Genomic DNA, 15,083 nt, shown 5'->3' on the forward strand with positions numbered 1-15,083 from the left:
GAGTGGAGAAGAATATGTTCCTAAAAGTAGTGAGGAATACTCTGAAGATACTGACACAAGCGAAATTATGGAAACTGACGATCAGAAAAGACTCCTCCTCTGTCATTTTAAGAAAGTTGCAGTTTCACCTCCCCCTGTGATGAAGGAGAACAGTAAAGATAAATGTACGGAGAGGGGACTTCACAGGGGACGTTCACCAACAAAAAAGCATGAAAAATTTCATAAATCCAAAAGGCGACGTTTTAGTCCTTCACTCTGTCGCACTAAATGCATTGGTGAGGCTCAGTCAGCTGATCAAATTGGACGTTCAAGTGAAGACGACAGCTCTGCCACATCAACACCTGTTGCAGAAGATGATGGTGTATCTTACTCTTCAGTTGCAGATGATAGATGTCCTAAAGTTTCTCCTGTCATACCTGCTGTTTCAAAAAGTCAGGATGGGTCACGCATTTACAACAAAAAGCAGTACTGTTTGTACTGTAAACAGGGATACATAAAAATTTCAAGGCATTTGGAGTGTGCTCATTACAACAAACCTGAAGTTGCACAAGCCATAGCTTTTCCCAAAGGCTCCAGGGAAAGAAGGTTACACCTCGAACATTTGAGAAACAGAGGCAACTTTGCACATAATGTTGAGGTGCTTAATAGTGGCACTGGAAGACTGGTTCCACGCAAGCAACCAAGGGAAACATCTGAATCACAAAATTATCTCCACTGCACCTTTTGCCAAGGATTATTCACAAAAAAAGTCCTCTGGAGGCACATGACAATCTGCAAGTTCAAGCCCAATGTTGTCAAGAAACCTGGCAAAACACGAGTTCAGGCGCTCTGTGCATTTGCTGTTCCCCCTCCCCCAGGAGTGAAGACAGAGTTCTGGAAGTTGTTGAACTCCATGATTCAGGATGAGGTGTACTCTGCTGTAAAATCTGATGAACTCATCATTGAATATGGACAGCATCTTTACAATAGACTGGGTTATGATCCCACAAAACATGAGTACATTCGTCAAAAGATGAGAGAACTTGGAAGACTTTTGATACATTCAAAGAAAATTACCCCCATGACGACGATTGAAGAACACATTAAACCTGCAAATTTTATGCTGGTTGTGGAATCTGTAAAATCCCTAGCAGGTTTTACGGTTGAAACAAACACCTACAGGTGCCCTAGTTTAGCGTTGAAGATTGGATACAGCTTGACAAAAATTTCACAGCTGGTTGAAAGCCGTGCAAATGTGCAGAAGAATTACAGTGCAGCTAAAGATGCTCGTGCATTCCGAAATGTTTATGAATCGAGATGGAATGAGTTTGTGTCAGCTGCATCTCTGAGAACACTCCAGGAATCAAAGTGGAATGCTCCACAGTTGCTTCCCTTTACTAAAGATGTCCAGACTCTTCATTTACATCTAAGTGAGCAACAACAACATTTTTACAACCAATTATCAGCAGAAGTATCCTCACAAACCTGGATGAATCTGACCAAAGTCACCCTGACTCAAGTGATTCTGTTCAACAGACGCCGATCCGGGGAAGTATCAAAAATGTCCCTTTCCGCATATCTGTCTTCGATTCCGAATAGTGATCAGGATGATTTGAAAGAAGCTCTATCTGACCTTGAAAAAAAACTGTGCAAACATTTTAGAAGATTAGAAATAAGAGGGAAAAGGGGCAGAAAGGTACCAGTCCTACTGACTCCAGAAATGCAGCAGTCATTGGATATGCTTGTCAGCAAACGACAGGAATGTGGTGTACCTACAGAAAACATCTACTTATTTGCAAGACCATTCGCAATGAGTTGCTATCGTGGCTCTGATTGCCTTCGGCATTTTGCTAGCACCTGTGGAGCCAAAAGACCAGACACATTGACATCAACAAAGCTGCGCAAGCAAACAGCAACTCTGTCTCAGATTTTGAACCTGAGCAATACAGAGTTGGATCAGCTAGCAAATTTCCTTGGTCACGATATAAGAGTTCATCGCCAGTTTTACAGGCTTCCAGAAGGCACCCTTCAGCTTGCTAAAATCAGTAAAGTACTCATGGCACTGGAGCAGGGACGTCTTGTTGACTTTAAAGGAAAAAGCCTGGATGACATAACCATTGACCCTGAAGGTACTGCTTGTCTTTTTTTAGCATGTATTTCTATGTAAATTATTTAATGCATTGCTTTTATTTTTGTTATTGCCATGTGACAAAATGTTGATCCAGTTGTGGTGCTTTTAAACCAATTACAGAGAATGTGAAGTTGGACAGTGAGGAAGAGGCAGAGTTTGAGTCAGATCCTAAGGGTAAGCAATAGGTTTAAATAAGTAAGTAAATAAATTAATACAGCTTATATTATTTTTTTACTTTTCATTTCAGAGGATCAAGTCACATCCATCGGGGAACATAGACCAGAAATGGAGGACAGAAATGCCGAAATACAGGACAATAGGACACCTTCACAAACCAGCAAAAGTAGTTCACCTAAAAAGGGTAAAAGTAAGTATTCCACTCATTTGTCCCTCTACTCCCTGCCCCTCTCCATCTTATAGAATTCCTCTAGGTTTTTGTTTGAATTCTATTTTTTATGCATATCAAAGCTGTTTAGTGAATTTTCTCAATGTTTTTCAAATGCATTTTATATTAAATGTGTTTGAAGAATAGATGAAGATAAATTATCCATATATCTTTTTCATTAACATTATTAGTTTTTAAGAGAATGTTTTGCTTTTTTTTTTGCCACTTTTTGGGAGATTCGTCTAATTGAGTATGAGTATATCTTGCAATTGTAAAACAAAATAATCTTTAAGTATGATATTGCTTTGATTTCATTTTAGCTTAAAAAAAATATATATATATATATAATGTGTGTGTGTGTGTGTGTCAGGCCTGAATTTATTTTACATGTATTATTAACTTTGGTTTTACAGATCGCCAGCCATCTAAGAGGAGAACTTGGGAGAAAGCAGAGATCCTTGCAGTTGAAAAGCACTTGATGCCATTCATCAACACATGTCGTGTTCCAGGGAAGACTGATTGTGAGATGTGTCTAAAACAGGAACCTGTTGCACTCAGACACCGAAATTGGCTAGCTATTAAGTTTTATGTCAAGAATCGCATAACAGCCCTCAAAAACAAAGTTTAGAAGGTTTTAATTTCAAACTTCTTTTAAGTGCTTTAGTTGCTTAGTCATGTCATAGACATTTCAGTTTGTCTTTGTCTTCCTTTAAAGTACAGGCAATAGGACATTTTTTCGTTCTGACATTGCTTCACAATAACTTAAAAAAACTGAGGGTACTGAGGGTGATTTCAAGACTGTTTATCCCTGTTAGTTTATTGGTAAATGGGCAAATATACCAACCTGATGCTGCATATGAAACGTAAAGGAACGTTTGCGGAACGGTGGAATGAACAATGTAAATATGTGTGCAATTGGCAACAACTCTAGTTTACATTTGAACCACAGCCATGAATAACTTTGCCTGTTCTTGGGTGTTCTTAAGAGAAACAGGCTCCTAATCTGACATTAGGACAGATAGGGATATCTTATTTAAAAGCAGAAGTAATTTCAGTTTGTAATTTTTAAGTTAAGTTGTTGGTTTGCATAGCATTTACAGGGGGGAAAAATCCCATCAAGAGTTCTGTTGATGGGAACAATAAATGTTCATTATTCTACACATTTTATACATCATCACAGAGGACTCAGAGCGGTCTCCACAGGAACAACACTCAGCCTCTGCGGTTGCTACCTCGATGCAGCTCAAGAAGTCTTGCCTGTAATTTGACCAATAGTACATATGATATAAAGTGACTGCGAGGAGCAGAAACCAGAGCATTCAAGGATTTACAGCTTTGATCATGAAAACTAAATCTGCCGCTATTGGAAAAACCAAGTTGGTTAGTTCAAAAATGAGCATATATGATTTACAAGGCTTTGCAATGCCTTTAAATACTGAGCCATACTCGTGAGGCACATGGCTAACCTTCAACTATTATTTCTCACTTTTCGAGAAACTTGAGTAACACCAGTTGAACAATAAACGTTCAGGTTCTGTAGAGAAAGAGATATTTCCTCTGTTTAATTAGGACATCCTTATTTGAGCTCACTGAGTCACAGACACTGATGCAAGGCTCGCTGATTTTGTTACTTCTTTGGTGACCCTGACCTTGGGGCAAAGTTGTTTAATTTAAATGAGATATAAATGTTTAAGGGCTTCAGGTGCTTTGCCTTGTTTATTCCCACGTGTGGGTGAAGTTCTTATGCCTGTTAAGTTTATTAGTAAATGGAAAAAAAATAACCAACCTGATGCTGCATTTGAAACATAAAGGAATGTTTAGCGGAATGGAGGAATAAACAATGTAAATTTATATGCAATTGTCAACAACTGTAGTTTACATTTGAATCACAGCCATACATAATTGCCTGTTCTTTTTAAGAGAAACAGGCTCCTAATCTGACATTAGGACCGATAGGGAGATCCTATTTCAAAGCAGAAGTAATTTCACTTTGTAATTTTTAAGTTAGGTTGTTGGTTTGCACAGCATTTACAGGGGGGAAAAATCCCATCAAGAGTTCTGTGGATGGGAACAATAAATGTTCATTATTCTACACATTTATATGCCTTTGTCATTTATTTGATACATAAAAGTAAAATAAAAAACAATTTCCAGATGTATTAAATCAAAAAAACTAATGGAAATTAAATGTTGCTATAACATTTGGTCTGAGTTCTTCAGAGTCGTAGATGTTGATTGTTGTGGGGAGGAAGGATTTCCTGTTTCATTGAGTATTACAATGGATCTAAAGAAGCCTCTGAGTGCAAATATCTGAAATTCTAATGAAGAGGATGATGGTTGTTTCCGTTTGTTTCATGAAGAATCCTTTGAACGATCCTCTCAAGAGAATTTCCACAGTAGTTCCCAGAACAGAATTATTCTATTGAGTTTTTTTAAATCCCTGGCCCTGATACTAACCCAAGAGATGATGGCAAAAGAGATGTCACTCTTTGCAACAGATTAATAGAAGGTATAGACCCTCTTGCTGCAAATATGGAAGGATCTTAACTTTCTCAAGAGGTCCGGCCTGCTCTTCCACCATGTTACATTAAAGAGCATGTATCTCACTATTCTCCTGGGGATAGTGTTATTCAAGCAGACATGTATTTAGTCTGTCCCATATTCAGTTAACATTAAAGTTCTTCGAGTGCATTCATGCTGGTACCCTTAAGACAATCCTGCAGGGCTCCTTCAATACTCTGACCATCTTGTCACAGTCCTCGTCATCACAGGTTGCCCTTAACAAGGTTTATAATCTGATCAAAGGGACAAGATTATGATCTGATGTCCAAGGAGGAAGTCCTACTTTAGAAATGTATGCATAATTTTAATCCCTTTATGTAGCCCTTTTAAAAGAATAAATTATAATAAATGTACCAGCTGTTCCAACATGCTGCTACCTTAAGTGATTCAAGACTGAAATGAGTGGTTAACTCAATGTTTTTATCTATTCAAAAGTAGATTTCATCGAACAGTGAACTGTGGTGGCTGTTAAAGTGTTTTAAACCTAGATTTGTGCTAATGGTACCATCAATGTAAGAAAAACTGATAAGTGTATGTGTAATACCCCACTTACTACTAAATACCTGACACGTCCCCAAAAGGCAGGTTCTTATCAAGTTGGAAACTTTACTTTGTTTTATTGGAAATTCAAAGTGACCTTTTGGTTCACTGTCATTGTAGTATGCTACTTGATTTTTTGCAGAGCTATATTGCCTTCAGAAAGGGTGGTTCCCAGAAAGCATGGTCTTGTCTTGAGTCCCAACTACGGCTTATAAACAAGGCTGTGTGTGTGTGTGTGTGTGTGTGTGTGTGTGTGTATGTTCTACCATCTTAATGGGGACCATCACAGGTTTTTAACCTTTGAAGTCAGGACATTTTACAAAGTATGGCAGTGTTAACCTCTGTGTGTGTGTGTGTGTGTGTGTGTGTGTGTGTGTGTGTGTGTGTATGTGTGTGTGTGTGTGTGTGTGTGTGTGTGTGTGTGTGTGTGTGTGTGTGTGTGTGTGTGTGTGTGTGTGTTCGAATCAGGCCTCTCCTCACTTTTCAACCCCATATGCTGTTTTTACTCATTTATTTAATTGTATTTACTTATTTATATCTATATACATATATTTTTTTATTTTTGCAGCCCGTGATACGATCCGGAGAAGACGATCCTTAAGAAAGAGGAAAAGACCCAGTCTCATTACACTAAGTTCTACCCTCAAGATAGTCCAGAGAGTGATTCCGAAGCTCGAGACAAAAGTGATTACGATTCGAAGGCTTGCAACGGGTAAATAATTTCTTTCGCCTACAATAAATAATGAAATCAATAAATCCCTATGTCCTTCTTTGTTAAATCTCTGTATTTACAATTAGTTTATTATATCATAACGAATCATTGTTCTTCCACCTCTTCACACACATGAAATCACCTTTTTCTACAATTAGGCCACCGTATAATAAAATGAATAAATCCTCCGCATCCTTTTTTCTTTATTATATAATAATGAATCAATGCATTTCACCTATTTCTAAATATGAAAGCATCCTTTTTCTACAATTAGGCCGCCGTATAATAAAATGAATAAATCCTCCGCATCCTTTTTTCTTTATTATATAATAATGAATCAATGCATTTCACCTATTTCTAAATATGAAAGCATCCTTTTCTACAATTGGGCAGTCGTATAATAACTCCCCATTCATACTATATTAAATATCTGTATTTACAATTAGTTCATGGCATATTAAAACATTATATTTTCATCTCTTTCCACATATGAAACTACCTTTTTCTACAAATAGCTTGTAATATAATAAATGAATGTTTTATTCTTTCCTGATTATAGTTGTTCTGTTCTATTACAGAAGCTGCATCGATTATTCAACAAATTCCATACTGCGGCCGCAGAGGAACCTACTACAGTCGGAGAGCTGAGGAGCTTCTGAGAAACTGCATCTTTCTCCTGAAAGAAAGCGCCAAGATCTCATTGCTACAGTAGAGTTAACCTTTTAAATTGTGACCTCTGTTAAAATGGGTAGCCAGCAACTGAGAAATGCATTGAATGAAATTGTTGAAGCTGTGAATGAACTCCGTAATCTCCCTGTACACCCTGCAACCGAATTTCTCAATCTAACCCCAAATTCCCCAGTCAGAACTCAGGGTCCAGATTTGGACCTTGAATGTTTACTATCTGTAGAACGAGCCATCGAACGATTAAATGATTCTTTCTCTCAACCATACTCGCCTGAAAATAATTCCTTAGAGTTTCAACAGCAAGTTACAAACGCTTTACACGAAATCACACAAATGGTTAATGACCTTCAAAATCTTCCTGTTCAGCATGTGCCTGGTTCTTTCAATGTAGCTCCACATTCACCGTCCAGGTTAGAACAAGCGGTCCATCAATTAAACGTTTCTCTCTCTCAAACATTTAGCCCTAATCCTACAAACGCTCAGTATGTGCAACACGGTGGGGCTCTTGTAGAAAACGGTGAACAAAATCCCACTGGTTCTTTCAATACTGCTTTGCCAAATCCCACATCCAACCAGCCTCAACAGCCATCTCTCATTGCACCCGACCGAGCGGATCAACCCTGCACCAGTCATGGACAGTCAGCTGCAAACAGCTCTGAACATACCCAGCAAACTCAGAGAGAGCGAGAAGGTTTCAATGTTACAGAAATAAGACGTCCTTTCAACGTCATTGCCTCGCGAGCCGGCGACGCTCCCAACCCCGCCGAATTTTACACACAAGTGTATCATATTCTCACCGAGCTCGCAGAGTCAGCTGCTCGCCTTGCCTCTCGTAGCGATATTATTCAGCTTGAATTGAGCGGAGAAGGATTTTCTCATCACGCCATCGTTCAGGTAAATGATGAACGTGATTCAATTCTGCCTACATTTCTGGAATTTTTAGAGGATTTAACGCAGTCAAACGCAGAATTGCCGGATCCAAACAACTTAGAAATGATTGTTCAGGTTGTAAGAAACCCTCATGGAGGTGTCAAACGTAAAGCCGAAAAAACATTGGACTGTGAACTGATTCGTAAAAAACGTCAACATTTGTATATCGTCGCCAATCGTTCTGATCAGCTTTGTTTTTCAATCAGTCTTGCCCATCTGTGTAACCCTGCTTTTACAGATGCCCAAGCCGTGCAGCAAGCTGTACTTTGGCAACGCACAGCGGGCCTCACAGAGCAAACCCCCGTCACTTTCAGCGACGTGCAAAAATTTGAAAAGATTGTCAACAGGAAAATTGTCGTTTTCTATAAAGACGGTAAGGACGCAATGCTTCGTAAATTCCAGACTGACTTTTCCGATCGTTCAAATCCTCTTTTTCTGCTTCTGTTCAAAAACCATTATTACGGCATTAAAAACCTGACAGGGTTCACCGGTTCTAACTATATTTGCAACTACTGTTTTACCGGTTTCCAAAACATAAACAGGCATAACTGCGAAGGTCATTGTTCAGTTTGTCTTGATCCGAAATGTACTCTGCAACAGCACAACTCTGTACAATGCACAGATTGTAAACGAATCTGCCGTAATTCATTCTGCCTCGATAGACACAAGGTCCCCAGATTGAGACCTAACCTCGGAAAGCATGTGAGTAACTGCGAAACAACTAAATTCTGTCCTCTGTGTAAAAGGCTATATGATCTAGCAGCAGGTGGGGGTAGCAAGCCTCATGAGTGTTCAATAAAATGCACGGTCTGTCGTCAGAAAGTCCCTAGCGGTGTTGATGTAACGTTAAACGAGCATCAGTGTTACATTCAACCCACACTGACAGACCCTGAACTCGGCAATAAACTGGTTTTTTACGATTTTGAAACCTTTACAGATCAAACCGGGAGACACATCCCATTCCTTGTCTACACAAAAACTTTGGCGGGAGATGTTTGGTACTCTTACGGACTGAACTGCGTTAGGGATTTTCTGCTCCATTTCAGAAATCCTCGTTACAGAGGTTTCACTTTCCTAGCTCACAACAGTCGTGGGTTTGACTCTTACTTGGTTCTGAGTGTGATGGTTGAATTGGGCATTAAACCACATTTAATAACACAGGGAAGTAAAGTTCTCTGTTTTACCGAGCCTGATTATGATCTGAAATTCACCGACAGCCTTTCATTCCTTACTATGAAACTCAGCCAAATGCCAAAAGCATTAGGATTCACCGATCAGTGTAAAGGGTTTTTCCCTCACTTGTTCTCCTCTGAGAAGACTTTAAACTACGTGGGTCCGCTTCCTCCCCCCTGCTTCTACGCCGTAGACCGCATGAATCCCGCCGAACAGGAACGGTTTTACATTTGGTACAGCGAGGCTTGTAAACACCCCTTTGACTTTCAGAAAGAAGCTCTTCATTATTGTCAAAATGATGTGGAGATTCTTTTCAAGGCTTGTGTGAAATTCAGAGAAGAGTTCTTTAAAGAGACAACCGTGGATCCTTTAAAGTCAATCACCATTGCCTCAGCTTGTATGAATGTGTTTACATCCAATTTCCTCCCTCCTAACACTCTCGCGATCCCCTCCCCGGTGGATTACCGACGTCAATGTAAAACATTTTCGAACGCGTCTATTCAGTGGTTAGAATGGGTGGCTCAGGAACGCGGCATTTTCATTCAGCATGCGCTCAATAAAGGTGAAAAGAAAATCGGCCCTTATCAGGTCGATGGATACGCGGAGGTTGAACGGGTGAAAATCGCGTTTGAGTTCAATGGGTGTTTTTTTTCATGGGTGTCCCACTTGCTTTCCACCCGACCAGACCTGTCCTCTCAGGAGGGTTTGCTTTGAAACATTTCACTCTGCTACCATGGAGAGAGCGAGGTTATTGCAATCGGTTTACGGCGTGCAATTAGAAGTTATATGGGAACACGACTGGATCCTAATGAAGGAGTCGCACCCGGGTCTCAAAAGGTTTCTACAGTCTTTCAACGCACCGGAGCCTTTTTCTCCGCGTGATGCCTTATACGGCGGCAGGACTTGTGCTCTCAGACTCCGGTACACGGCGGAGGAGGAGGAATCGGTGCATTATGTAGATTTTACCTCATTGTACCCGTACGTGAATGCAAACTGTCCCTATCCTCTCGGCCACCCTAAAATCATCTGCAAAGATTTTGACGATCCGCGTAACTATTTCGGGTTCATCAGGGCGACCGTGTTTCCACCCCGCGGTCTGTTTTTTCCCGTTTTGCCGTACAAGACATCTACCGGTAAACTCGTGTTTACTCTCTGCCGTGCTTGCGCAGAAATGAACTACCAGGCAGGCCCATGCAGCCACACTGACCGAGAGAGGGCGTTGACGGGGGTATGGGTAACCCTCGAATTCAACAAAGCTCTGGAACTCGGTTACACCGTCGCTGAAATCACAGAGGTTTGGCATTTTGAGAACCAGAGCAGTTCAATCTTTAAACCATATATCCACACTTTTCTCAAGGGTAAGCAGGAAGCTTCAGGTTTCCCCGCTGAAGCGACGGATGAGGAGAGCAGGTTAAAGTATGTGGCAGACTACAAACTGAACCAGGGCATCCAGCTAGATGTACGGAAGATCGAGGTCAATCCCGCTAAAAGGCAAGTGGCTAAACTGTGTTTGAACAGTTTTTGGGGAAAATTTGCGCAGAGAAATGATCTGGGTCAAACTACCATTGTCACAGACTCAGCTGAGTTTTTTAACTTCCTGTTTTCAGGTAAATACACGGTCATTTACTTTCACTTTCTGAACGATGACATGTGTATGATTCAGTGGAAATACAACAAACGGTGCATCTCCCCGCCCAACAGGGTGAATAATGTATTTATCGCGGCGTTCACCACAGCACACGCACGGTTGAAACTATTCACCTGTCTCGAACCGCTTCAGGAGCGCGTTTTGTACATTGACACAGACAGCCTGATCTACGTGGTTAAACGGGGTCAGACCTCCCTCGAGCTGGGAAATTATTTGGGGGATTTAACGGATGAGCTGGGAGGTGATACCATACAGCAATTTGTTTCAACAGGCCCCAAAAGCTACGCTTACCAGACAAGAAACCAGAAAAAAGTTGTGATGCGTTGTAAAGGCATCACTCAAACTCAGGAATGCAGTGAGAGGGTGAATTTTGACAGTGTGAAAGAGTTGGTAGAAGGTTATCTGCAGGGGTCTACAGGGGGTGTGTTAGAAGCTCCGCAGCATACCATCAGGAGGGATAAAAGAAACTTCCAACTTAAAAATGCCACATTTCAGAAAAAGTTCCGCTTGGTGTATGACAAAAGAAGGCTTTTTCCTGACGGAACAACTCTCCCTTTTGGTTACTAAAAAGGTTAACCGAGAACAATGTCGCTCTCCGGTGAAACACAGGAGATTGAATTTGACCCTAGATTCAAAACCCCTTTTTCATGTCTGATAGTGGGTCCGAGCGGGTGTGGAAAATCTTTTTTTGTTAAACGTGTTTTGCAGAATTGTAACCATGTTATGGATGTTGTACCTGTAAATATTGTATGGATTTATACATCTCTTCAACCCATGTACGCTGAATTGCAGAGAATGAATAAAAAGATTAAATTCATCGAAGGACTACCTGATTCTTTTGATGATGAAAATCTGTTTCCTCCTGATCAGAATCATCTGGTTATATTGGACGATGTAATTTTCCAGGCTTCGGAGCATCCTGAAGTGGTCAAGATTTTTACGCAATACAGACATCACAGAAATATGAGCGTGATGATGCTGACTCAGAATGTGTTTCATCAAGGCAAGTACAGCCGCACCATCAGTTTAAATACTAATTATATGGTGTTGTTTAAGAACCCCAGAGATAAACTGCAGCTGAATATATTAGCCCGTCAGATGTTCCCGTCAGAGAAAACGTTCTTTATGGAGAGTTTTCAAGACGCCACCAGAGAACCTCACGGGTATTTAATCGTCGATCTGACTCCCACTTGCCCAGATCGTTTCAGACTGAGAACGGGGATGCTCCCTGGTCAGTGGCCGGCTGTGTATGTACCCAAGTAAATTAATTTACCATGTCAGCTCGCATAAAAAGGAACATACCTCTTTTTAGGGCTCTGTATCATGCCACCCCACAGAAACGGAAAGACATTCTCGCTCACTGCTCGCCGGATTTTCTCAAAGCCTTGTGTGAAATAGCTCTGAACATCTTAAAAGGTAACGTTAAAGTATCTCCCGCTCAACATAAAAAACTGCAAAAGCAGAAAAAGATCATCAGACTGCTGGCTGATAAAAGAACGGGTTTAAAACGCAAGCAGCTGGCTCTGAAAAATCAAACAGGTGGGTTTATTTTACCCCTGCTAAGCGTTGTGGCCCCTTTAATCGGAGAGTTGGTGGGAGGTCTCATCAGGAGATGAGAAAATGTCTCTTAGGACGGCGCAAAAGATGTATCTCGTCTCTCCGCATCAGTTCAAACGTTTGACTCCGTCAGAGCCTTCTATCAGGCAGACGGCTGAAGAGGATTTGGATTCTAAAATGAGAGAGATACTGAATGAACCGGGACTAAGTTCTTATGAAAAAATTAAAAGGTACAACGCTCTTCTTCAGAGATATCTGACTCTGATCAAACAAAGTCAACTGGAGGAACCCAGAGTGACTTTAACTTTGCAGCGTAACCCTACCCCGGACAATAATGACGGTGAGGCGGACTCTGATTCTACTGCTTCTACACCCTCTCCTATGGAATTGGATGAAACCGCCAGCGAAGTTCTAAAAGCTCTACCAAACAGAGATCGCAAAAACGCAGAATACATATTGAAAAAGTTGTCCCTACATGGTACGAGTTGGACGTCGAAAGGCGAATTTGTTTATCGGGATCGTGTGATGGGAGGCTCACATCTGGTCGATTTGCTGAAAAACCTTCTGCTCCCATTTAAGCGGAAAACACAGAGTCATGAACCTGTAGGTTGGACCCCGTTCATGACCGCCCTGAAGGAGCTAAACATCCCTGTGTCCTCAGTCAGTAATCCGCAAGCTCGTGACCAATACAGAGGCATGGCAGAAACGGACGTATCGGAGAAGAACGGAGCTAAACCTTTTGCAAAACGAAAAGGAAAAATTGTGTTGTCCCCTAAATTCTCCGGAATAGACTTTGAGCATCTAACCCCCTACAACGAACGAGTCAAGAGCAAAAGAGTCAAGAACCCTGCATGGTTGAAATTTTCTCCTTAAAACTCTGTATGAAATAAAAACTACAGAAATGAATTTGTAATAAAGAAAACTTTAATGTTTCAAATTATTCATGTATACAGTGTTTTTATTTTAGACAAGTTACAACTTGTAACAATCTTTAAACATTTGTAAAGAACACGTTCCGTGATTAAACGAGCACGAGGCCCTATTTTTTACACAACGCTGATATTTTTTCACAAAATCAAATACCATGACATCATTTTTATAAACACTGTCATCATAGGTAGCCAATATTTCATGCATCGATAGCCCGCAGGCTTTATGACAAAGATAATAAACACAATGATGACCGCACACGACTGATAGAGTGTCTTGAAGTTGACGAGTATGATACAATATTTTCGAGGATCTCTCTTTCAAAAATGTCACTATGCTCGAGGGATAAAATTCGAAATCCGGAGGAAATCCGTAAGAGTCGAAAAAGGTGGCTCTATCATTCTCTTCCAAAGTCAGAGCTAGCCAGTGTTCACCAGGCATGTGTGAAGGATGAGTGTTGACGATAAAATAGGCCGGGGCACTGTACGTGCGTTTGAGTAATGGAAGCTGATCACAAGCCCAAACGCCGCAAAATAGGTCCCCCAACAGGTGATGCATAAGACTCTCGATCTCGTGGTTATTCATGTTTTAATAATAATCCACCAGGACCTGCCTTTTTGAATCAATTTCCAAAATTGAGTCGTAACACGCGTACACAATCAGGGTGGTCGTGTGAGGCAGCGGAACTCTGAATCTCATTTCCAGTCTCAAATTGCCGTTGCACACCGGTGACAGAGCGTCTGCGTCCTCGCTCGGATTGAGATTAAAGACAAACAGGGAATAACCCTCGTTAAATTCCTCACGAGCGATGCTTAAAGGAAGGTCTTTTAAATGACGACCTGTAGAGGTGAACATGTTGTAATATTCCCTGACTGAAATACCGTTGTTGAATTGGGGTTGAAACGCTTTGGCGGGGACCTGTCTGCCGTCTTTGCAGAGCGCTAAATATTCCACATCCATATGCTTAAAGTTGAAAGGCGACATGCTTCTCCTTCCAGTGAATGCCTCGTGGTTGACCATACCTAAAACGACATATTTCGGCATCGTTCCCAAAAAGAGATTCTCCTGAGTACATATCCTGGAATTTTCAGGGACAGAGTACGTTTTCACATTCACGCGCGAAAGAGGATAGAGGGCGTTTCCTCTCATTAATGCTGAGGCATGCCCTAGTCGGATAGCCGGGGAGACTGAAACTTTTTTCATAAATAGCGAAGCCCCCAGAATTTTCAGTCGGAAGGTTGAATCACGCGGTCCCATGAGAGAGAAGGCGTCGCTGGCTCTGGTTAGTTTAACCCTCATATCGACAGAATTCAAGAGGAGTCTTTCGCAGAAGAAAATATCTGCGTGAAGAGGCCCCATCAGGTGTAACTCTCTGGAATTAGCGGTGAAAGCGGCTCTCTTGTTCATCCCCGAATTTGGACCGTCGGTGGTAACAATAGAGTCGATAGCTCCCGCTGTGTCTTTGTAAAAGAGGCCCGCGCTAAATTGGCTCTTTAACGTGTCTTCTGAATAGTTGAGCAGAGTTTCAATCATTGCTCTGTATGGGTGAGTTGCGCTACTCTGTGAAATTAACCTGTCCCCCAGAATAACGTCGCATTGACTAAACATTGTATTCAACGGGTAATTTATCAACCCGACAGCGGCGTCGTTAGCCAGGTCGCTTCCATCTGCGTTGGTGATCTTTAAACGGACATGAAGTAACGTATCGTTCAAATCCAAGTATTTCTCTCCATCTCCGGGGATAAAGAACTCGATAGGCCCGGTGTCTGTAATCGCTGACACGGGTAATATTTCTGTGTAGAGCTTATCTTCGATAGAAAGTTGTGTCATGGGGGCGGAAAACAAGTCC

At 41.3% G+C, this 15,083-nt stretch overlaps 1 protein-coding gene across 1 annotated transcript; it reads left to right on the forward strand.

Moving 5' to 3' along the window:
• The first annotated feature begins 1,232 nt into the window (after window positions 1–1,232).
• Window positions 1,233–4,339, forward strand: LOC118560749. Its single transcript, XM_036132148.1, has 4 exons — window positions 1,233–2,108; window positions 2,231–2,284; window positions 2,358–2,477; window positions 2,909–4,339. The coding sequence occupies exons 1-4, from the start codon at window positions 1,469–1,471 to the stop codon at window positions 3,121–3,123; spliced, it is 1,029 nt and encodes a 342-aa protein (XP_035988041.1). The 5' UTR covers window positions 1,233–1,468; the 3' UTR covers window positions 3,124–4,339.
• Window positions 4,340–15,083: the final 10,744 nt, after the last annotated feature.

The sequence above is a fragment of the Fundulus heteroclitus genome, unplaced genomic scaffold (assembly GCF_011125445.2).
Source record: "Fundulus heteroclitus isolate FHET01 unplaced genomic scaffold, MU-UCD_Fhet_4.1 scaffold_477, whole genome shotgun sequence".
NCBI classification, from domain to species: Eukaryota; Metazoa; Chordata; class Actinopteri; order Cyprinodontiformes; family Fundulidae; genus Fundulus; species Fundulus heteroclitus.

Bases quoted from the DNA above. Each gene is read 5' to 3' on its own strand.
- LOC118560749 (XM_036132148.1), top strand. From the start codon at position 1,469: ATGAATCTGACCAAAGTCACCCTGACTCAAGTGATTCTGTTCAACAGA. The intron at 2,109-2,230 runs GTACTGCTTGTC...AACCAATTACAG, and splicing joins CATAACCATTGACCCTGAAG to AGAATGTGAAGTTGGACAGT. The intron at 2,478-2,908 runs GTAAGTATTCCA...TTGGTTTTACAG, and splicing joins TTCACCTAAAAAGGGTAAAA to ATCGCCAGCCATCTAAGAGG.